Consider the following 23,463-nt stretch of genomic DNA (forward strand, 5'->3'; position numbering starts at 1 on the left):
ATGTCGGCTCTTCTCGTGAAAAGAGCTGTAGAGCTGATCGAAGATGTCAACTCCCCAGGGTTCTACAACCATCTTTTTGTGGTCAACAAGTCATCCAGGGGATGGACGTCAGTGCCTTGAATGTCTTCATTCAGAGACAAAATTCAAGATAGAAACAAATCAGTCAGTTCTCTCGTCCATCCAACAGGGGGATTGGATGGTGGCCATCGATATGGAGGATGCCTACTTTCATATCCCAGTACACCAAGACAGGAGAAAGTACCTCAGATATATGTTCCAGAACAGAGTCTTCCAATTTTGAGCTGTGTGTTTTGGCCTCTCTACAGCTCCCCAAGTATTCACTTGCGTTCTTGCCCCTCGTGTGAAGTGGATTCACTTCATGGGGATCAGTACATCCCTCTATTTAGATGACTGGTGCCTACATTCTCCATCAAAGAAACATTGCATGGAGGTCCTTCAGAAGACCCTTCTTGTGGCCCAAGATCTGGGATTACTCATCATTGAGAAGAAATTGCAATTGTATCCGTCTCAATTGATTCTTTATTTGGGGATGACAATAGACTGAATTTTCAGGTTTTTCAATCCCCAAAAGAGTACAGTCGTGTCTTCAAGCAGCCCGTGACTTCCTTGCTCTTAAGTCTTGCTTGGCCAACAGTTGGAGGAGCCATTTGGGAACCCTCGCGTCCATCGAGAAGTTCTTAAGCCTAGGGAGGCTTCATATGAGGGTACTGCAGTTCTTCTTGAAGGCCAACTGGAACAGGAAGACCCACTTGGACTCGTTTTGTCTTTTGGATCACTCTGGAAATATACTAAAATGTTAAGATTGGCATCCTACTAACTGAAATAGACATAATTTCTGCAAAATAGTGTAACCTTAAACGCCAAGCCTCTATTTACAAAAGTGTCTGCCATATGCCGACGGGGTTTGAGAGTTAGCGCTGAAGCGGAAAGAAAGGTTTTTTTAAAAAAATCACAGCACGCTTAGTTTTTAAGATTAAGAGTTCATTTTTGGCTCCTTTTTTTCTCATTGCCTGAAGTTTAGTATGCAACCATCAGAAATGAAAAAAATATCATTATCATATATAAATATTGGAATATATGACAGCGCAAAAAAAATTTTCATATATAATTGTATACAAATCGCGCTGTGAGCAAAGCGGTTAGAGCTAATGAGTTATTTTTTTTCGTATTGTACACTAAATTGTGATGATATTGGTATATAACAAATTGTAAAACAATCAAAGCAACACAGAGAAAATATCACAAAATGATGCATGAATTTGCAACGCGCGGACGTAAAAAAGTTTTTTCAAATATTCACCATAAATCGAAATGTTGTACTAGAGACTTCCCGTTTATTGCAAAATGAAGGTAAATGATTGAATATTACTAGAATGTAAGAGTTTTAGCTTACAATTGCATTTTTCGACCATTTTGGTTGAGTCAAAGTTGACCGAAGGTTGAAATTTCGGCACTTATCGTGATTTATATGAAAATATTTCAAAACCGATAAAAGCTACAACTATGTGTTATTTTTTTTGTATTTACATGAAATTGCATACATTTTCATATATAAAACTTTATGTAACGGCTAATATAAAACGGTGCAAAAATTACAACAAAGTGACTAAAGAAATTCTGAGATTTTCAGCAGAGTTAGCTCGCACGGACGTAAGGAAAAGTTTTTTTAAAAAATTCACCATAAATCGAAATATTGTGCTAGAGACTTCTCGTTTGTTGCAAAATGAAGGTAAATGATTGAATATTACTAGAATGTAAGAGTTTTAGCTTACAATTGCATTTTTCGACCATTTCGGTCGAGTCAAAGTTGACTGAAGGTTGAAATTTTGGCACTTACCGTGATTTATATGAAAATATTTCAAAACTGATGAAAGCTACAACCTTGAGTTATTTTTGTTGTATTCTACATGAAATTGCACACATTTTCACATATAAAACTTTATGTAACGACTAATAGAAAACAGTGCAAAAATTACGACAAAGTGACTAAAGAATTTCTGAGATTTTCAGCAGAGTTAGCGCACACAGACATAAGGAAAAAGTTTTTTTCAAAAATTCACCGTAAATCGAAATATTGTGCTAGAGACTTCCAATTTATTGCAAAATGAAGGTAAATAATTGAATATTACTAGAATGTAAGAGTTTTAGCTTACAATTGCATTTTTCGACCATTTCGGTTGAGTCAAAGTTGACCGAAGGTTGAAAATTTGGCACTTATCGTGATTTATATGAAAATATGTCAAAATTGATAAAAGCTGCAACCATGAGTTATTTTGTGTTGTATTCTACATGAAATTACACACATTTTCATATATAAAACTTTATGTAACGGATAATACAAAACTGCAAAAATTACGACAAAGTGACTAAAGAATTTCTGAGATTGTAAGAACCTGACGCCGTCTCTTCCAAACACGTGTGTTCGTATGTTCGTCGTCCGTCTGAGTGGCGAGATGTTTGGCGTCTTCACAAACAGAAACATACACAGTTTGATACAGAAGATTCATTGGAACATTATGAGTACATGATTAGAATGCTTACATGCAATACAAGTAGTAGTGATTGTACATACATCAAGACAACAATGGTTTGGGAGAAACAGACGGAATTATTGTATGGTTTGTCACGTTCCTTTAGAGAAAGAAAATGAGACGCTCTTGTTGTCTTGTCCACTACGATGGACGACGAACACACACGTGTTTGGAAGAGACGGCATCAGGCTCTTACAAGATTTTCAGCAGAGTTAGCGTGGATGTAAGGAAAAAGTTTTTTCAAAAATTCACCATAAATCGAAATATTGTGCTAGAGATTCTCGTTTGTTGCAAAATGAAGGTAAATGATTGAATATTACTAGAATGTAAGAGTTTGAGCTTACAATTGCATTTTTCAACCATTTAGGTCGAGTCAAAATTGACTGAAGGTTGAAATTTTGGCACCTATCGTTATTTATATGAAAATATTTCAAAACCGTTAAAAGCCACAACCAGGTGTTATTTTTTTTGTATTCTACATGAAATTGCGCATATTTTCATATATAAAACTTTATGTAACGGCTAATATAAAACAGTGCAAAAATTACAACAAAGTGACTAAAGAAATTCTGAGTTTTTCAGCAGAGTTATCGACCGCGGAGGTAAGGAAAAAGTTTTTTAAAAAATTCACCATAAATCGAAATATTGTGCTAGAGACTTCTCGTTTGTTGCAAAATGAAGGTAAATGATTGAATATTACTAGAATGTAAGAGTTTTAGCTTACAATTGCATTTTCTACCATTTCGTCGAGTCAAAGTTGACTGAAGGTTGAAATTTTGGCACTTACCATGATTTATATGAAAATATTTCAAAACTGATGAAAGCTACAACCATGGGTTATTTTTTGTTGTATTCTACATGAAATTGCGCACATTTTCATATATAAAACTTTATGTAATGACTAATATAAAACAGTGCAAAAAGTACAACAAAGTGACTAAAGAATTTCTGAGATTTTCAGCAGAGTTAGCATGCGCAGACATAAGGAAAAAGTTTTTTTAAAAAATTCACCATAAATCGAAATATTGTGCTAGAGACTTCTCGTTTGTTGCAAAATGAAGGTAAATGATTGAATATTACTAGAATGTAAGAGTTTTAGCTTACAATTGCATTTTTCGACCATTTCGGTTGAGTCAAAGTTGACCGAAGATTGAAAATTTGGCACTTACCGTGATTTATATGAAAATATTTCAAAACTGATGAAAGCTACAACCATGTGTTATTTTTTGTTGTATTCTACATGAAATTGCATACATTTTCATATATAAAACTTTATGTAACGACTAATATAAAACGGTGCAAAAATTATGACAATGTGACTAAAGAATTTCTGAGATTTTCTGCAGAGTTAGTGCGCGCGGACATAAGGAAAAAGTTTTTTTTTCAAAAATTCACCATAAATCGAAGTATTGTGCTAGAGACTTCTTGTTTGTTGCAAAATGAAGGCAAATGATTGAATATTACTAGAATGTAAGAGTTTTAGCTTACAATTGCATTTTTCGACCATTTCGGTCGAGTCAAAGTTGACTGAAGGTTGAAATTTGGCACTTATCGTGATTTATATGAAAATATGCCAAAATTGATAAAAGCTACAACCATGAGTTATTTTTTTGTTGTATTCTACATGAAATTGCGCACATTTTCACATATAAAACTTTATGTAACGGATAATACAAAACTGTGCAAAAATTACAACAAAGTGGCTAAAGAATTTCTGAGATTGTAAGAGCCTGACGCTGTCTCTTCCAAACACGTGTGTTCGTGTGTTCGTCGTCCATCGGAGTGGCGAGATGTTTGGCGTCTTCACAAACATAAACATACACAGTTTGATACAGAAGATTCGTTGAAACATGGAACATTATGAGTACATGATTAGAATGCTTGCATGGCAGTGCAAGTAGTGGTGATTGTACATACATCAAGACAACAATGGTTAGGGAGAAACAGACGGAAATATTGTATGGTTGAAATCGCATTCCTTTAGAGAAAGAAAACGAGACGCTCTTGTTGTCTTGTCCACTCCGATGGACGATGAACACACGAACACACACTTGTTTGGAAGAGATGGCGTCAGGCTCTTACAAGATTTTCAGCAGAGTTCGCGTGGATGTAAGGAAAAAGTTTTTTCAAAAATTCACCATAAATCGAAATATTGTGCTAGAGACTTCTCGTTTGTTGCAAAATGAAGGTAAATGATTGAAGATTACTAGAATGTAAGAGTCTTGCTTACAATTGCATTTTTTGACCATATTACTAGAATGTAAGAGTCTTAGCTTACAGTTGCATTTTTCGACCATTTCGGTTGAGTCAAAGTTGACCGAAGGTTGAAATTTCGGCACTTACCGTTATTTATATGAAAATATGTCAAAATTGATAAAAGCTACAACCATGAGTTATTTTTTTTTGTATTCTACATGAAATTGCACACATTTTCAATATAAAACATTATGGAACGGCTAATAGAAAACTGTGCAAAAATTACGACAGTGACTAAAGAATTTCTGAGATTTTCAGCAGAGTTAGCGCGCGCTGATGTAAGGAAAAAGTTTTTTTCAAAAATTCACCATAAATCGAAATATTGTGCTAGAGACTTCTCGTTTGTTGCAAAATGAAGGTAAATGATTGAATATTACTAGAATGTAAGAGTTTTAGCTTACAATTGCATTTTTCGGCCTTTTCGGTCGAGTCAAAGTTGACTGAAGGTTGAAATTTTGGCACTTATAGTGATTTATGTGAAAATGTCAAAATTGATAAAAGCTACAACCATGAGCTATTTTTTCTTGTATTCTACATGAAATTACGCACATTTTCATATATGAAACTTTATGTAAACGCTAATAGAAAACAGTGCAAAAATTACGACGAAGTGACTAAAGAATTTCTGAGATTTTCAGCAGAGTTAGCTGATGCTTTCTTTTGGGATAAGAAAGAAATTTGCACATGCACAGCTGGATCACGCTTGTAAACAAAACAGCAGCGTGATCTGTGAACTCTCAGCATCCCTCAAGCGAGGCCTATAAGAATTTTTCCGCGAATATTTAAAAAAACTTTTTGTAGTAGACGTATTTTACGTCCACTTGGCACCCGACAGACAATTTTTGTCGACGTAAAATACGTCCAGTTGGCGGTAAAGGGTTAATCAACAAAACCTACTTTTGGTATATTTGCCACTTGAGATGCTTCAAAATGTTGAAAATAGGTTTTGTAAGAAAAATGTACTTGATCTGGAAGTTACCCAGACTTTTTTGAAAGGCCTGGGTATGTAGAGCTAGAAATATATATGATTTTGCTCTGGAGGAGAGATGGACATGGACCACCCCCAAGCGCCAGGACTAAAATAAACTTCAGGTCATTCAGCAAGGTGTAATTTTTAATTTTACGAGTATATTGACAATATGATCAGTAAACATATCAATAGTCTTACAAGCTCATTCTGGTTTATCTAATCAACATATGAGACCAATAAAATACAGAAATTGGTCACTACCTTCTAATCACCAACCTCTTTACAACATAGCATGCAGGAATTTAGAGTTACCATATATCCTGTCAGTGTTAATTTGTCTCATCTCCTGTGAAGCTGACTGTAAATAATACTATTTAAAAACTTGAATGTACAGTATTAATTCTGTCTCCAGCTTGCATCATATGATGTTAATAATAGAGTTGGGGGGCTGTGGCCAAATCATATGAGAATTAATTGTGTCATGTATGAATGAAGTTTGTGGGAAAGTAATCAAATTTCTTGTTGGACCATAAATAACATTCTGGCAACACTTCAGACTTCAGCTACTTACTTGAAATGGCATTTATCCTCAAGATTTTATGATGGAAGGTGATGCTGCATCTCCCCAGTTTCCCCAGTTCACTACATCTTGTGCTGATTATGGTGAACTTGACCACATGTAAAGCCTAAGTATTAGGTGTAAAATATTTAAAAAGTCACTTGACAGAGGAAGAAATATCTTGCCAGATGGAGTTTTATGAAATGGGAGATGGTGAGTTTGCAGACTAATAGTGAAAATGATGAGTGGTGAAGACACCCCTTTGCTGACGATGTAGGCATTCAAGGTCTCACTTATCAAGCAATGGGGCTGGTGATGTTTATATGTGAGACACATCGGTTAGAGCTTCAGAAAACAATGGTTGCACTGATATAAGAGAGTATATACCTAATGATTACTTTTTCCCAAGGGGATACAACCTTACCCTCCTTATATTGACTGTGCATGTGTTGATCAGCCGTACTAACTGAAAAAACAAAAAGAACAATGCAGGTTGGCCTAGGGCATGATGCCTTCTACTTGTTAGCCCAAATTTCTCATTGTTTTCCCATTGTTCTGTGTGTGGTACACATGTATGTGCAACCTTTAGGACAGCGTTCAGTGTGTATATACACGTACAGTCCCCAGTTATTGGTGGGGGTTCTGTTCTGACGGTATTTATGATTTTCAGTTATCGACACCTCTGTTAGGTATGTATCGGCGCCGATGAGTGGAAATTACCAATTTTCAGCGTCGAAAATTGCTGATTTTCGTCGCTAGACAAGTGCTGTAAAACCGGAAGGCGACAACCGGGGACTGCCTGTATTGTGCTTTACAATGCTGAGATTAATGCATTTTGTACATACTGATGGTCCATAGGGAACAAACAGAATTGATTTTCATTGTTTCTTTGTGTGATGTGTAGTTGTCCTTTGTTTGTACTTCAGTATGGAGGGAAAGCCCAAGCTTCATCATTGCTCAGGCTGCGATAGGGCTTGTAATAAGTTTATGTTGCCCATCAGTGTTGACCCTCATTCCTTTGTATCTCCTATAGGGGAAGTGAATGTTCCAGGGAAACCACGTGTAATGAATGTGGGGTGGTAATTGCCACGATGGAATCTATGAGAAGAGGAGAAAGCAGCAGAAGCATCTTCCAGCAGGGAGATCACCCTTTGCCCCTCTAAGTTGCTTAATAACTCTGTGGTTCATATGAATGAGAGATCTACATTCCTGAAGTTGGATGAGGACTTCAAGTTGAACAGGAAAGAATATTTTGAGCTGTTGAAAGAATGGAAGAAGACGTGGGAAGCTCTAGCCACCTAGCATGGTGAGTCACTTGGGAGAAGAAACCTTCCCCTTCTTTCAGTAGTGGGAGACAACGACCTACCACTAACAGGGAGAGTACACCCCACACACCTCTACTCCCCCATCTTGACAGGAGACAGACTGCTTGAAATTGATGGCTTCAGGCCATCCTAGGGGTTGCATTCAGCTTCTTCACTACCCTCTTAACCCCCTTTCCCCTCTCCCCCCCTTCCCCTCCCCCTTGAAAAAACATAAGGTGGGGAACAAGTGTGAGAGGCCTCCATCAAGGGATGACGGGGAAGGTACTATCCATTCCATTTGAGGAGGAGCTGAAGGGACAAGAAGATACTCTTTGCCTTTACACAGATTCTGAGGATAGACAGTTTTTTTTTAAAGTGTTATGATTTAGGTATTTTTTTTTTTTTTTTTTTTTTTTTTTTTTTAAATTTCAAGTTGAGTACATTCCCCAAATCATTTGCACTTCTTGGTGCTCTCTCTCTCTCTCTCTCTCTCTCTCTCTCTCTCTCTCTCTCTCTCTCTCTGACATGCTCTTGATGAGTACGTACGAAGCAGCTAGAATTATGAAAGTTTTTTTGCACAGTGGGTTCAGCTACATATACTGTATTAGCAATGAGAAAGTATGAATATGACAATGGCCATTTTGTTTGTTTATTTATTATTTATGATAGAGATATAAAAAATATTCATCCATTTTCCTTCAAGTAGAAATGCTGATGACTATTTTGATGTTTCAGGTGAAGACTGGAGTAATACTCATTAGGAGTCGTGATGTACTATTTGGAATGTGTAGCTAACAGAATGAAAGGATGTTTTGTAAGTAAAAGTTGTTTTTGAAATGCAGTGAATATTTTTAAAACTACTAGACTACCAAAGAATAATAAGGAGACAATGTAACATTTCTAGCAGAGTTATCCCATATCCCTGCCATTGGCATTTTGTCTTTGGTTTCCTTTAGAATTGTTAATGAAAATAAAAGAAAATCATGAAGGTTGAAGTAGACATTCATGTTGTGCCCAATAATTCAGATGGCAAGGACCTATTAGCAAAGGAAGGGTCTTTTGATAAAAGACCTGATGTTTTTAATGAAGATGTTTATAGTTCAATTGAAAATTTGTGTATAGGGTGTCTTGGAAACCACTTACAGCCATCTGACTCTCCGAGTATTTGCAGTTACTTGATGTGCAATAATACTTCTGGTGGAAGTAATTCCTTGTATGTTAAAAATTTTACAAAGACAGATGGAACACAGTTACAAGGCAGCATTACGAGTATTGGTGAGAGTGAGTCAACAGCGCCAAGAAAGAGAAAAATTAAAAACAAAGTGAAGTGGTTACCATATGTCAAGGTTGCAAGAAAATCTAGGACAACTGCAGGAGGGTATACAGGATTGTCAAAAGCTGAAAATCGTAAAAGTCGTGGAGTAAAGATTCCCCCATGCACGAAGATTGTAAGTAAATCTAAAAGTTTTTCAGGGTGCAGTTCACCAGTATTCACTAGAAATCAGCAAAATGCTAGCATTCCAAACAAAAGGCATGAAGGTAGTCTGACAGAAATTGGGGAATGTATTTCTGTCCCTGATAGTCCTTCAGCAAAAGTGTCTCCAAACTCAGGAATGTTTGAAACACAAGGCAGTAAGGTATCTAGAAAAATCATAATACCATGTGTTGACGTTGCCTCTAGTGATTGGAGCGCTTCATTCAGCTACTCAGAGACATTTGAGGATGGAAGAAATTATCAGGTGATTGACAGAATTTCATCAAAGGAAACCATAGAAAATGCTGCATCAGTGAAAGAAGTCAAGACAGCTACATCAATAAACTATTCAAAACCTTTTAGTCAGTTGTCAAAGGGATATGAAGAAAAGAATTTACATCAGTCTGAACCCCCTTGCAGTTCTATCCAAAATTCTACTGCTGGCTTCATGGAGAGGCCTGGGATATCAGAAAGGATATGTCATGATATCACATTATCAGAAAAAAGTGTAGACAAGAATTTAACAGAACCCTTTACCGTGAATAGATTTTTTAAAGAACCATGTGCATCAGACCAGAAAAATTTGGCAAATTATAAGGCTTTTGTAAACTCTGTTGAAGACCATGGAGAAAATCTTTGTAGTGAAGTTACTGAATTAGGTAGAGTCAGTATCTGCAGTAAAACTTTTTCCCAGATTGATAAACCTTCAGGTGTATCAGCTGCTGCCAGGGGAATAGAGAATACCCAAGATAAATATCCCATGTTAGATTCCTACAAGAGAAATAACATTGATAAGGAAACATTTATCATGAGCCATAATTGCCAATTAAACGTAGCTGCAGAATTTCTTGATAGTCCAAACATTGAAATTTTATCATCAAAAGGAATTTGTAGTTGCTCCAAGACATCAACTTGTAAATCACTTGAAAATGTTTTACTTCCTGTTTCGTGGTGCTATGCTTCAAAGTTAACAAATTTACCTGGACATACAATAGGGGAAAATAAAAAGGAGGAATCTGAACCAATCAATTTGAAAAGTAATAATTTGGCCTTTAGTGAGAAAGAGAAGATCTTTGATTCACTTTTAATAGGCAAACAACCAGTTACGTGCTCTGAGTCCGCATCTCCAGACTTTGCGAATGTGATGGATGAATGTGGCAGTTTGCATTCAGAGAATGACTTGAGTACTGTGACTGCATTTCAGTTCAGTGATCATTGTTTAACTGATGATGATAAGGATTATGGTATAATTAACAGTAGCTCAGCTATGAATGTGGTGTCAGCAAATTATACACAGAATGAACCCAAAATGAACAATCTTCCTGTACAAGGTGCGGTTCCAAGTGCAAATTTGCCAGTTATAAGTGAAAAGGAAGAATCTGAAGTGATCAGTGTTAAAGGTAATAATTTTGCCATAAGTGGTTCACTTCTGATCAGCCAACAACCATGTTCTTCTAAAGAGCCTGTGGACTTGATGGATGAATGTGGCAGTGTCCATACAGATAGTGACTCCAGTGCTGTGACTGCATGTGAATTCAGTCATCATTATGGAACTGATGATGATAACGAATTTGGCATAATTGACAATGGCTTTGCCAAGGATATAGTGTCAGTTAGGTGTAAAAAATATGAACCCAACAAGTTAGAGTATTTTCATCAACACAGTAAGGTGCCAAGTGCAGATTTGCCAGTTATAAATAAAATAAACAGGGTCTTGGGTTGTAATAAAGGCAAGGAGGCTGTTGTATGTCATTTACAGTCAGATGTCACAGAAAAATCTCCATGTCAGAAAAAAGGTTATTATGATTGTACCAGTGTTCTGGAATCAAAATCAGACTTAAGTACTTCACATGGTGTAACTTCTTGTTCTTATGATATGGATAATGCTGGTGTTATCTTGAGAAAAAATAGTGTAAAGTTGAGTAACCGGGAGGATAGGGCTCCTTTGAGAAATGAGGATTCTTCAAGAGGGTGTAAGGGTGCAGTTTCAAGCAGAATTGGAAGGGGTCCTTGTATATCCCAGATGTTTGAATATCCACCTGATCAAAAGATCTTGTTTAATGCCGTTGGTTTATGTTGCAATGTTGAACAGTTGGTTATAAACAGATTTCAGCATGATCAAGACTTCCTGAAGATACTTGGAAGGGGCTCTCCTGATGTTGATGAAACTTTGGATTATCAAAAGCATTACCCTTGGAGAATAACCTCGTATCATGCAATCAGATATAGATCTAGAGGATTTAGAATTGAAGACAGTAGTACTTTGAAAATGCTGGCCTCATATAAATTGAAAGAGGTGTCAGTTAGATTAGTGGACATTGCAAAGTCCATCCCACAGTTATTGAATTCAAAATCAGTTATTCGTATACTATTCAGGAAAAAAGGGAAAAAAAAATGTATTCCTAATCTAAATTCTCCTGTTGTTTTTCATGGTGACCACTCGTACTGTAAACAACCTGACAATGATAAGAATATTAAAAAGGTAGAAGTATTGGATACATCGGGAAAAAAGTTATGGGTAAGCGTAGTAAACACTTCAAAAACTAAAAAAACTCATAAGAAAGAAGGAACCCATGTAATCAGTGCTAAAAGTAATCTGCCACATTCAAGTAAAATTAGTAATAGTATCTGTCGTGAGAGGGAGAAGAGTGCCTGTCAAGTCATTGATGAGGGCAATCAGACAAACAAAAAGTGTACATCCTCAAATGGTAGTCAGCCAAATATATCTTTTACCACCAACAAGGATTTGGATAAAAACATTAAAAGTGCCCCACTTGATAATAAGAGTAGAAATGTATTGAAATTTGATGAAATAACCTGTCTGCAGAGAGGTAAATTACCCAGTGATCAGTCACATAGAGGTGCCCAGCGTGTTGATACTGCGTTGGCTGGAATTACACAGAATGGAGAAGGTGTAATGGTTGTAAATGCTGAGAATGAGAACACTTTGCCAAACAGAGAGAGGTTAGATTTGAATATATCAATGAACACTGATACTAGGAACGAAAATTGCATGACAAGCATAAGTGATCTGAAGGGTAACAGTTCATTAGATAAATATTCCGAGGAAAATATACCTTATAAAGATTCCCAAAAAGAGAACAGTACAGAGAAAAGGAAATCTAGAGATTCTCAAAGTGAGAATAGTATGGGGGAAAGACAATCATGGGAAGAGAACATTGTTAAGGAAAGAGATTCTCAAGAAGAGAATATTCTGATAGAGCAAGAGTCTCCGGAGAATATGGATCAAATTCATTCCAAGGAAAAAAACAGCAGGGATCCGAATGAATTAGGTGATGAGAATTGCGTGGTTGAAGATTTTCAGACTGAGAATGTAATGGTAGAAAGAGAGGTTCATCGAGATAAGAGTGTGGCAGGAAGTAATTTCTGTGAAAATAAAAATGTGCAAGAAGATGCAGTAGAAAAAGATTCTGAGAAAGATGAACTTATGGCGAATGAACTTAAGGTGAAGAGAGATTCTCAGAATGTTAATAGCTTTGTAGGAGATTGTCACCTGAAAATGCCATCTGAATATTGTGTTATGCAAGGGAAAAGAGAGAGTCCTCTAAAGCATAGCAGTAAACTACAAGAAAATAATTCTGCTTCTAGATATTGTGTGGAAAACAAAAGTAGGATAACTAGTAAAGAAGAAATAAGTAGCAATATTTTTTACCTAAATGAAAATTCTCAGACAAAATCAGTTTCTACTAGTTCTCATATTGTTAGCTTTTGTTCTAAACCTCGTACAGTTGGCACTTGTTCTGAGCTTGAGATCAATAGTACTTGTTCTGAATTTCATGTAGTTGGTACTACTCATTCTGAACCTCAAATTATTGGTACTCATTCTGAACCTCAAAATGGCACCAGTTTTGAAGCTTGTGAGTTGCCTGGTAAGAATAGCTTTAACCCAGATAATTTGATCAACATAAATGAAAAATATATAGAAGACATGGATAGTGGAGATTGTTTAAATGTTAACTATATAAGTAAAACATTGGACACACGCAGTGATTCTTTGACACATTTTGAAGGCTTCACTGAATCAGGGTGTGGACAAGTTACAAGTGACTCTTGTAGTGCAAATGTTGACCATGTGAATAGTTTTGATACAGGTATTGGTGTGTTTATAGATACTGACGACTTGTCCAATTCAAAATGTAACCACTATAAAAATGAGCTGAACAGTTTGCATGTTGAGCATGTAGATAATAATCTTGATAAATGTAGTAGTGGATTACTCAGTGCTGAGGACTTTTCCAAATTGAGAAGTGACCATTTTGTAAATGATGAAAAGTCTCCGACAGGTTTAGGAAATAGTGAAATTTTGAATAAAACTGGTCATGTTCAAGAAAATATGACAGGGAAGAGTGGTGATTCCAGATCTGATGGTGATTTACCAAATAAATTTTCAGATATGACAAACCATGCTTTTTTAAGATCTACATCCACTGAAGTGGAAAATGCCAAAATTTTAACCTTTGACAAGGTTTCCAGTCGGGCTGATGTTTCTGAGGTGAGTCACAAAAATGGCAGTGAAGTCACCAATAGTTTCTCAGTTGCCAATAATAATTCTAAAAATAAGAGTTGCACTCAGGAAAGAATAAAACCATTTGGTGGAACAAAGGAGGCCAGTGGTACACATCTGTATTCTCTCACGACATTTGAAGGTGTAGGTCATGGTGATTTTCCAGATGTTACCAAAGGTTCGTTTGCACAAGTAAGTGGCAGCCATATTGAAAGTGTTCATGATAATATTCAAGGTAAGAGAAAGAGGAAGTTCTTGAACCCAGTTGTGCGTCTTGAAAAAATCCCATATTTTAAATCAAAGGTTACATCAAGTCGTAATGAATACAGATATTACAAAGATGGGTCCCACTCTCGGGAGAGTTCTGATATTTCTTCAGTTAACAGCAGTTGCAGAATAGATAGTATCAAGAGAAGTGAATGTAATGGGATAAAAAGCAGTAACTTGGCCCAACTGCCTGCTGTTGAAGACTCCTTGAGTAAGCCAGAGAAGCAAATATCGAATGACTTCTTTCCAGACACTGAAAGTGATAATGGTACTTACACAAATAATAAAGATGGGGCTAAAAGTGATTCTTTTTGCTTAAATTCAGAATTTCAGACAGGATCACTTCAAGATAAGAGGAAGAGGAAGTTCTTGAACCCAGTTGTGTGTCTTGAAAGAATCCCATATTTTAAATTAAAGGCTACATCCTGTCGTCATGAGTACAAAGATTACACAGATGGCTCCCATCCTCAGAAGGAGAATTCAGATAATTCTTCAGTTAACAGCAGTTGCAGAATAGATAGCACCAAGAGAAGTGAATGTGATGCGATAAAAATTTGTAACTTGGCTCAACCTCCTGCTGTTGATGATTCCTTGAATAAGCTAGAGAAGCAGATATCACTTCCAGACACTGAAAGTGATAATGATAATTGCACAAGTAACAAAGAAAGGGCTAGAATTGATTCTTTTCTCTTGAATACAGAGTTTCAGACAGGGTCAGTTGCCACTACTTCTGAGGAAAATGGCAGTCACCAGGAACTCTCTTGCCAGAATAGTTGTGACACTTTAATCCACATAAATGATAAATTAAGAGGTGAAGATGATGTCATTAATGATGTTGATAAAACATCTGATTCTTGCATTGAAGTATTTAATAGTGCTGAAGTGTCTTTAAAGTCAGTGCACGGCCAGCTTTCGAATACTACAGATTATTCAAGAGAAATAAGTAGAAGTGGAAATGCAAATAAAACCAAGTGCTCTAAAGAAATTGCTGAAAGAGAGAATGGAAACAGTCCTAAATCTGTTTGTGGGTTGCAGAATAATCATTCAGATAGATTAAACTGTGGTACTCCTTCATTAGCTACATCCAAGACAGCAGAAAGCAACAATTTTTGTAATTTGAATGCAGTTTCTAATAAGAATGTTTCACAAGGGCATTTCATTAATAATGGTGATACCACTCAGCATTGCCCTACAGCCAATAAGAAGTTGGCAAACAATAACAGTTGCATTCGTAGGACAGAGAAAGCAGTTGATGGTACAAAAGAACTCAGTACTGCACAGGCTGATCCTACAGTCAAGGATTTTGAAATTTTATGTACTAATGTGATTCCAGATACTACTAGAGTTTCATCTGTGCAGTTAAAGACTAACCAATGTAGAACTGTTAACTTGCATCAAGATAACAAGTGGACATTGCATTTAAATCCAGTTACACGACTTGAAAAAGTCCCTCCTAAGTCGAAGGGTAAATTGATTTCTGCAGGATCTACGTATTGCAAATATAGGTCACAAAACGAAAAAATCCCTCCTAAGTCAAAGGGTAAATTGATTTCTGCAGGATCTGCTTATTGTAAATATAGGTCACAGTTTTGGAAGAGTTCCATAATAGATAGAACAGAGAGTGAATGCAGTACGGTTGTAAGTAACAGCTCACATGATGGTTTTGAAGCAAACAATAAGAAAATAGGAAAGCAGATATCACATACTGTTAGTGCCTGCATTGAAAACAACGCCAGTACTAGTACAACTGAAAAAGAAAGGTCCAGCAATGGTTCTCTTGACCTAGGTACAGGGTTTCAGACAAGATCAGTTGCCACTACACCTGGAGAAGTAGAGAGCTGTCAGGAACTTTCTAGTCAAAATAGACACTCTCATGCCAATTTGACCAATATGAATGATAAATCTAAAGAAGGCATAGAAAAGTGTAGTATTGGAAATGTAGACCACATAAATGGTACATTAGACACAAGCAGTGTTGTTTTTACAGGTACCAGGGACCCATTCAAGTCTGGGTGTGGCCAGACCAAAAACCAAATTAGAACTGAAAGGAAAAGCAATATTGTAGATAAAACCAAGTGCCGTAAAGAAAGAATCATGATGAGGAAGCGGAAAAGCAAAATTGTAGACAAAACCAAGTGCCGTAAAGAAAGAATCATGATTAGGGAGAGGAAAAACAAAATCGTAGATAAAACCAAGTGCCGCAAAGAAAGAATCATGATGAGGAAGAGTGACAGTCGTATATCTGTTTGTAGGTTACAGAATAATGAACAACATAAGTCTATTAGTGGAATACAGAACAATGATCCAGGTAGTTCGAAACTTGTTTCCTCTCAGGGGTCTGTATCCACTCCAGTGGGTGATAATTCTGAAGTAAACTACAAAGGTAACGGTAACTCTGCTCAGAAATTCCGTATTAAAAATCATTTGTGTAATAGTTGCATTCTAAAGAGAGAGAAAGCAAATTCTGGTACAAAGAAGTCCAGGGGTGAAAGGACTGATGATTCTGTCAGGCCCTTTAGAAGTTCTTGTGGGTTTCCAGATGTTCCAGCTATGCCAGCAAAAAACAATCTTTGTAAAAGTGCAGAATTTCTAGATAAGAGAGGGAAGTTCACTGACCCAGTTGTTCCCCTTACAATATTCAAGGTTCCTAAGTCTGGAGGTACAATAAATCTTAAGGATTCCACAGACAGTAGATATAGATCCCAGTTAGCAAAGCAGACCTCTGATATTACTGCGGTGACTTGCAGCACAAAATTGGGTAAAACCAGTAAGAACAAATATAGTAGGGCAATCCAAAATTGCCCGTATAGTACTGAGGTAAATGATGGTTCTTCCCAAAATTCTGCTGCTCCCAGCATCCTCAGTAAATCAGGGAGGCAGTTATTCCAAAATTCCAGTGTGTGTCCTGAAAAGAACAGCTCTACTTGTGCAGCTGGTGAAGAAATTCCTGTCCTTGATTCATGTTTCTCAAGTTCAGAAAAAAATGACAGTCAAATTAGTGCTGACAAGCTTACCAATAAGGATATGGATTGTTCAAGTGAGGCATTAGATACTAGCAATGGTGAATTTATGAGTACTAAAGATTCTTCCAAATACAGTTATGGCCAGTTCATTAGCATTGAAAAGTATTTGAAGGACACAAGAACAAGTACAATTTTAAGTAAAACTGAGTGTAGTAAGAAATTCCATATCTATAAGTCAGGGATAACTGCATCTCATGAGGGTGCCGTAGATTGCAAGCGTAGATCACAAGGTTGGAATGAAAGTCAAGTAAAAAGGCCTAGACTTGAAACTAAAGTACAAGGAAGAAAAGAAGGCAGTGACACTAATTCTGTCTTTCCAAGTGAACTGAGGAATAGTGCCATATCAAGCTTTGTTTCAAAGGATTTTGTAGTTGAACAATCCCAGGATTCCAGCAAGGTTTCAAATAAGGACAAGGCTTCTCATGGTAACATTAAGATATGTGCTCTGAATAATGGGAGTAAATTTAGGACTGAGCAGAGTGGGCAGATTATAGGAGCTGCATTTCAACCATATGTGTGTATGCACAGAACAAGTGACGTCACTGCATGTAATTTTATATGTTCTGGTTGTGGGAAAATTTTCCACCATAAAACCAGGTTCACATATCATAAAACTTTTCTTTGCAAAGGTAGAGATCCTACAAACTACTATGGTTGCCATATTTGCTCTTCTGTTTTAAAAAAACCAGAACTTGGAACACAGAAGAGCTTTATGGTTGAAAATCAAGATAATTTTGTGGAGCAAAAGACTTCCTCATCCCGTAAATTCTTGATAGATGTATTGATGCAGGTTAAGTATATGTTTAAATGTGAGAGAAGGGCAGGATTGAGGGAAAAGAGCAGATTTGAATCGAAGGGAGAATCTGGCTCGATAACAAAACTATTGCGTGCTGCAAAGTATCTGACACCACATTATATAAAAATTTATGAAAAGAGGAAGCTTCTGGAACCAAAGGATTTGTCCTGTAGAACTGAGAAAACAGATTCATATCCGGTGTCTGCCAACTCTAAAGAAGGAGGTGTAACCAGTTCCGTAACATCAGATGCCAAGAGAGTTTTGCCCCTTGAGCAGGGCAGAGTAATGAGAATGACAATTAATGCAAGTAGTTGTGGTTCTTTGGTATATGTGACAGAAAACAAAGATTCCAGTGATGTTCAGGAAAGGGGAAGTTTGAGTGGCTCTCAAGAATTGCTTGGAAGAGAAGTCCATGATGCCAGGGATTTGTCCTGTAGAACTGAGAAAACAGATTCTTATCCAATTTCTGCCAACTCTAAAGGAAGAGATGAAACAGTCTCTACATCAAACGGCAAGAGAGTTCCGTCCCGGGAACAGGTGAAAGAATTACAAGTGATAAGAAAAAACAAAGTTTCTAGTGATGTTCAGGAAAGGGGAAGTTTGAGTGGCTCTCAAGAATTGCTTGGAAGAGAAATCCATGATGCCAGGGATTTGTCCTGTAGAACTGAGGAAACAGATTCTTATCCAATTTCTGCCAACTGTAAAGGAAGAGATGAAACAGTCTCTACATCAAACGGCAAGAGAGTTCCGTCCCGGGAACAGGTGAAAGAATTACAAGTGATAAGAAAAACAAAGTTTCTAGTGATGTTCAGGAAAGGGGAAGTTTGAGTGGCTCTCAAGAATTGCTTGGAAGAGAAGTCCATGATGCCAGGGATTTGTCCTGTAGAACTGAGAAAACAGATTCTTATCCAATTTCTGCCAACTCTAAAGGAAGAGATGAAACAGTCCCTACATCAAACGGCAAGAGAGTTCCGTCCCGGGAACAGGTGAAAGAATTACAAGTGATAAGAAAAAACAAAGTTTCTAGTGATGTTCAGGAAAGGGGAAGTTTGAGTGGCTCTCAAGAATTGCTTGGAAGAGAAATCCATGATGCCAGGGATTTGTCCTGTAGAACTGAGGAAACAGATTCTTATCCAATTTCTGCCAACTCTAAAGGAAGAGATGAAACAGTCTCTACATCAAACGGCAAGAGAGTTCCGTCCCGGGAACAGGTGAAAGAATTACAAGTGATAAGAAAAAACAAAGTTTCTAGTGATGTTCAGGAAAGGGGAAGTTTGAGTGGCTCTCAAGAATTGCTTGGAAGAGAAGTCCATGATGCCAGGGATTTGTCCTGTAGAACTGAGAAAACAGATTCTTATCCAATTTCTGCCAACTGTAAAGGAAGAGATGAAACAGTCCCTACATCAAACGGCAAGAGAGTTCCGTCCGGGAACAGGTGAAAGAATTACAAGTGATAAGAAAAACAAAGTTTCTAGTGATGTTCAGGAAAGGGGAAGTTTGAGTGGCTCTCAAGAATTGCTTGGAAGAGAAGTCCATGATGCCAGGGATTTGTCCTGTAGAACTGAGAAAACAGATTCTTATCCAATTTCTGCCAACTCTAAAGGAAGAGATGAAACAGTCCCTACATCAAACGGCAAGAGAGTTCCGTCCCGGGAACAGGTGAAAGAATTACAAGTGATAAGAAAAAACAAAGTTTCTAGTGATGTTCAGGAAAGAGGAAGTTTGAGTGGCTCTCAAGAATTGTTTGGAAGAGAAATCCATGATATCAGGGATTTGTCCTGTAGAACTGAGAAAACAGATTCTTATCCAATTTCTGCCAACTCTAAAGGAAGAGATGAAACAGTCTCTACATCAAACGCCAAGAGAGTTCCGTCCCGGGAACAGGTGAAAGAATTACAAGTGATAAGAAAAAACAAAGTTTCTAGTGATGTTCAGGAAAGGGGAAGTTTGAGTGGCTCTCAAGAATTGTTTGGAAGAGAAATCCATGATATCAGGGATTTGTCCTGTAGAACTGAGAAAACAGATTCTTATCCAATTTCTGCCAACTCTAAAGGAAGAGATGAAACAGTCTCTACAACATCAAATGCCAAGAGAGTTCCGTCCCAGGAACAGGTGAAAGAATTACAAGTGATAAGAAAAAACAAAGTTTCTAGTGATGTTCGGGAAAGAGGAAGTTTGAGTGGCTCTCAAGAATTGTTTGGAAGAGAAATCCATGATGCCAGGGATTTGTCCTGTAGAAGTAGGAAAACAGATTCATATCCAGTTTCTGCCAACTCTAAAGGAAGAGATGAAACAGTCTCTATAACATCAAATGCTAAGAGCGTTCTGTCCTGTGAACAGGTGAAAGAATTACAAGTAATGGGAAAAAACATAGATTCCAGTGATGTTCGGGGAAGAGGAAATTTGAGAGGCTCTCAATTGCTTGGAAGAGAAATCCATGATGTCAGGGATTTGTCCTGTAGAACTGAGAAAACAGATTCTTATCCAATTTCTGACAACTCTAAAGGAAGAGGTGAAACAGTCTCTACAACATCAAATGCCAAGAGAGTTCCGTCCTGTGAACAGGTGAAAGAATTACAAGTAATGAGGAAAAACAAAGTTTCTAGTGATGTTCAGGAAAGGGGAAGTTTGAGTGGCTCTCAAGAATTGCTTGGAAGAGAAATCCATGATGCCAGGGATTTGTCCATTAGAACTAGGAACACAGATTCATATCCAGTTTCTGCCAACTCTGAAGAAAGAGATGAAACAGTCTCTGTAACATCAAATGCTAAGAGCGTTCTGTCCTGTGAACAGGTGAAAGAATTACAAGTAATGGGAAAAAACATAGATTCCAGTGATGTTCAGGGAAAAGGAAATTTGAGAGGCTCTCATTTGCTTGGAAAAGAAATCTGTGATGCCAGGATTTTGTCCTGTAGAAGTAGGAAAACAGATTCATATCCAGTTTCTACCAGCTCAAAAGAAAATGATGAAAAAGTCTCCATAACATCAGATGCCAAGAGAGTTCCGTCCTGTGAACAGGTGAAAGAATTACAAGTAATGGGAAAAAACAAAGATTCCAGTGATGTTCAGGAAAGGGGAAATTTGACAGGCTTGCAAAAATTGCTAGGAAGAGAAATCCGTGATGCCAGGGATACTCAGGTTTTGTTATTAGCACAAAATACTTTCACTGCAGATGTAACATCACCATTGCCAGAAATAAACAGCAGCAACAAAAATAATGCTTCATTGTCACCCAAAATTAAAGAAGCTGAAATTTTGAACCTCTCAGCATTACGAGAAGGTGAAAGTACTGTTACCTGTACATGTGATGCTCACACATTGATTTCCAAAGTGGACTTTGGGAAGAAAAAATATTTAAACCTAGGGAATTTCCCTCTTGGAAGGAAAATAATAATGTAAGTGAGTTGACTGGTTGCAATTCAGATGTACTAACAGGCTCTTTAATTTCAAATTCACAGGCAGAAAGTACATTACATGAGGATAGTTGTGACTTGATGTTACCTCAGATAGAGAGCACATATTCCATTAATTTTCCAGATTCGTCGGTGGTATGTGGCATGGGTGGCAGTGACATGTTGCCAGTTACAAAGAGTACAGGTTTTTGTATTCCAGTGTTGCCTGTGCAGGAAAGTACCAGTACCTGTGATGTTACTGATACTCAAAACTGTGTTATCTTCTTTAACCCAAATACAAATAGTTTTTATGACATGCCTAAAACACCACTATCAGTTTTAGGAAATGTAATTGCCAGTGAAGAAAGTAGTATTAAAATTAAAGAGGAAGAGGATGTTTTTATAAAAGAAGAACCTTTAGTAGAAACTGTGAGGTATGAAGATTATTTTCTCTTACCTGTAATGAAGTTTGATACAACGGAGTCTCCTGCAGAAAGAGGAGTTTTTTCATTGAAAGCCACAGAATCGGCTAAAAAATTTTTTGGCCAAAGAGCTTTGAGAGCAAGACGTGAGAAGAAAATGTCCATAAACTACTGTAAAAATGCTCGAGTTTCTTCTAGAGTTCTTGCAAATAAAATGATGAAGGAAAGTGAAGGACTTTATACTATGAAAAAGTTGCGTAGCAGTGATAAGAGTTGCAAAAACAAAGATTTGGCAAAACAGAATGTAGGCAGTAGAATTTTGAGACCAAGAGATAGGATGAAAGTTTCCCCAGCTTGTTGTAGAAATAGAGTTGTGAATAAAGGGAGGAACAGTGGTAAAGGACTTCATGGTATTAATAAGCAGCATAGCAATGATGGCAGAAATATGGAGAGTTGCAAAATTCCTTAAAAGTATGAAGATGCAGAGCACAGGGAATAGTAGTGCTAAGGGTACCATAAAAAGAAAAAAAACAGCATTTCTGGCAGAAGTGGCAGTGTTCAGAAAAGGTTGGAAACAAATGAAAGGCAAAGTATTAGTGATGAAAGTAATAAAATGGAAATTGATCATGATAGCTGTTAAATACTGTCAATGAGAGACTATTATGAATCTCAGAGTAAAGTTAAAGATTATCAGAGAAAAAAAAAAGTGTGAGAAATAACATGTACAGGGTGTTTCGAAATTAGAGCCCCCCCCCCAGCATAAACTAAAATTGATATGGACAAAAACAAAAGTAATTCAGAACAGATATTTATTTAAGTTTCTCTCTGAATGTTTAATATTTTGTGTGGCCTCCATCTGCCTGTACCACAGCCTGCATTCTTGAGGGGTATGATTTCAACAAATTGCAAAAAAGCTGAGACTCAAACTCCATTTCCCTGAGCACTTCGGTCACCTCTCTCTGCAGGTCGTTGAGGCTTGGTATACCATCATAGTTCACTGTGTGCGCTTCAACACGATCCTTTAAGACACAACCAGTTAAGGTCAGGGGAGCTACCTGGAAAATTCACTTGACAAGAAGAAGATACCACTGTTTCGAAGCAGCTGCTGTGTCTGAAGAGCCCTGAAACATGGTGCCTTATCATGCAAAAATGTGACTTCTTCAACAGATAACACATTTTCAGGATCTTTGAAGAAAGGAAATACTCCACCAGTAAGCACAGTTTCTCTGAAGTATTTGCCATTCCATGACTGTCCTTTTTCTTTGATGATCCACATTAACTGTTTGGCTGTGAAACAGAGAAAAATTCCCAATCATTCAGGAAATTTCATAACTTGGCGATAGCGCACGTCATTGCTGATATCATCCAGCTTTGCAGCCCAAAATGTCATTTTTATGATTTGGCTTCCTGACTGTGTAAATGAAGAATTCATCTGATGCGGCAACATGGAGAAAGTCGGCTTCACCCCAATCTTTAAGAAATGAACCACAAAACCATGCACAGTCTTCTCTCTGTTGCTGAGTGATGTTTGGCTTGCTGATAACATGAAATGGCTTGATACCAGATTTTTTCAACTCACGATATACAGCACTGTAGCTTCTCTTCTTTCCCCTTTTTGTTTCTAGTTAGAGCGCCAATTTACGTAAAGACTTTCTTGGTCTACCCACTGCCTCAGCTGTGATGTCTTTTGACTCCTGAGAAAGGACTTGAGACCTTCCAAGATTCTCACTTTTCGCGATGACAGTCATATGGATTTTTGTTCCAGTTTCTTTTAACAAAGGATTCATCTCTTTTAATGTACAGTATTTAGCTATCCAGGAACGTGAAATGAAGGATGCGCCAGCATCCCTGGCCTCTCTGAAGGTTATAGCCCGGATTCGGTCAATCCATCTGATTTCCTCCGAGTCGTTAGCCATGGCTGTA

The 23,463-nt window shown here is 37.3% G+C and overlaps 1 protein-coding gene across 2 annotated transcripts in view; it reads left to right on the top strand.

Annotated features, from left to right (window-relative positions):
* The window catches only part of LOC136853066 (uncharacterized), a 119,768-nt gene extending 97,522 nt beyond the window's left edge, over nt 1–22,246 (top strand). Inside the window, exons 3-4 of one of the 2 annotated variants that reach the window (XM_067128308.1) lie at nt 7,371–7,643; nt 8,377–22,246. In XM_067128308.1, the coding sequence (XP_066984409.1) occupies nt 8,625–18,554 (9,930 nt within the window). In that variant the 5' untranslated portion in view covers nt 7,371–7,643; nt 8,377–8,624 and the 3' untranslated portion in view covers nt 18,555–22,246. The remainder of the gene's footprint in view (nt 1–7,370; nt 7,644–8,376) is intronic. The other variant, XM_067128309.1, reaches the window with a different exon arrangement.
* Nucleotides 22,247–23,463: the final 1,217 nt, after the last annotated feature.

Source organism: Macrobrachium rosenbergii, chromosome 26 (genome assembly GCF_040412425.1).
Source record: "Macrobrachium rosenbergii isolate ZJJX-2024 chromosome 26, ASM4041242v1, whole genome shotgun sequence".
NCBI classification, from domain to species: Eukaryota; Metazoa; Arthropoda; class Malacostraca; order Decapoda; family Palaemonidae; genus Macrobrachium; species Macrobrachium rosenbergii.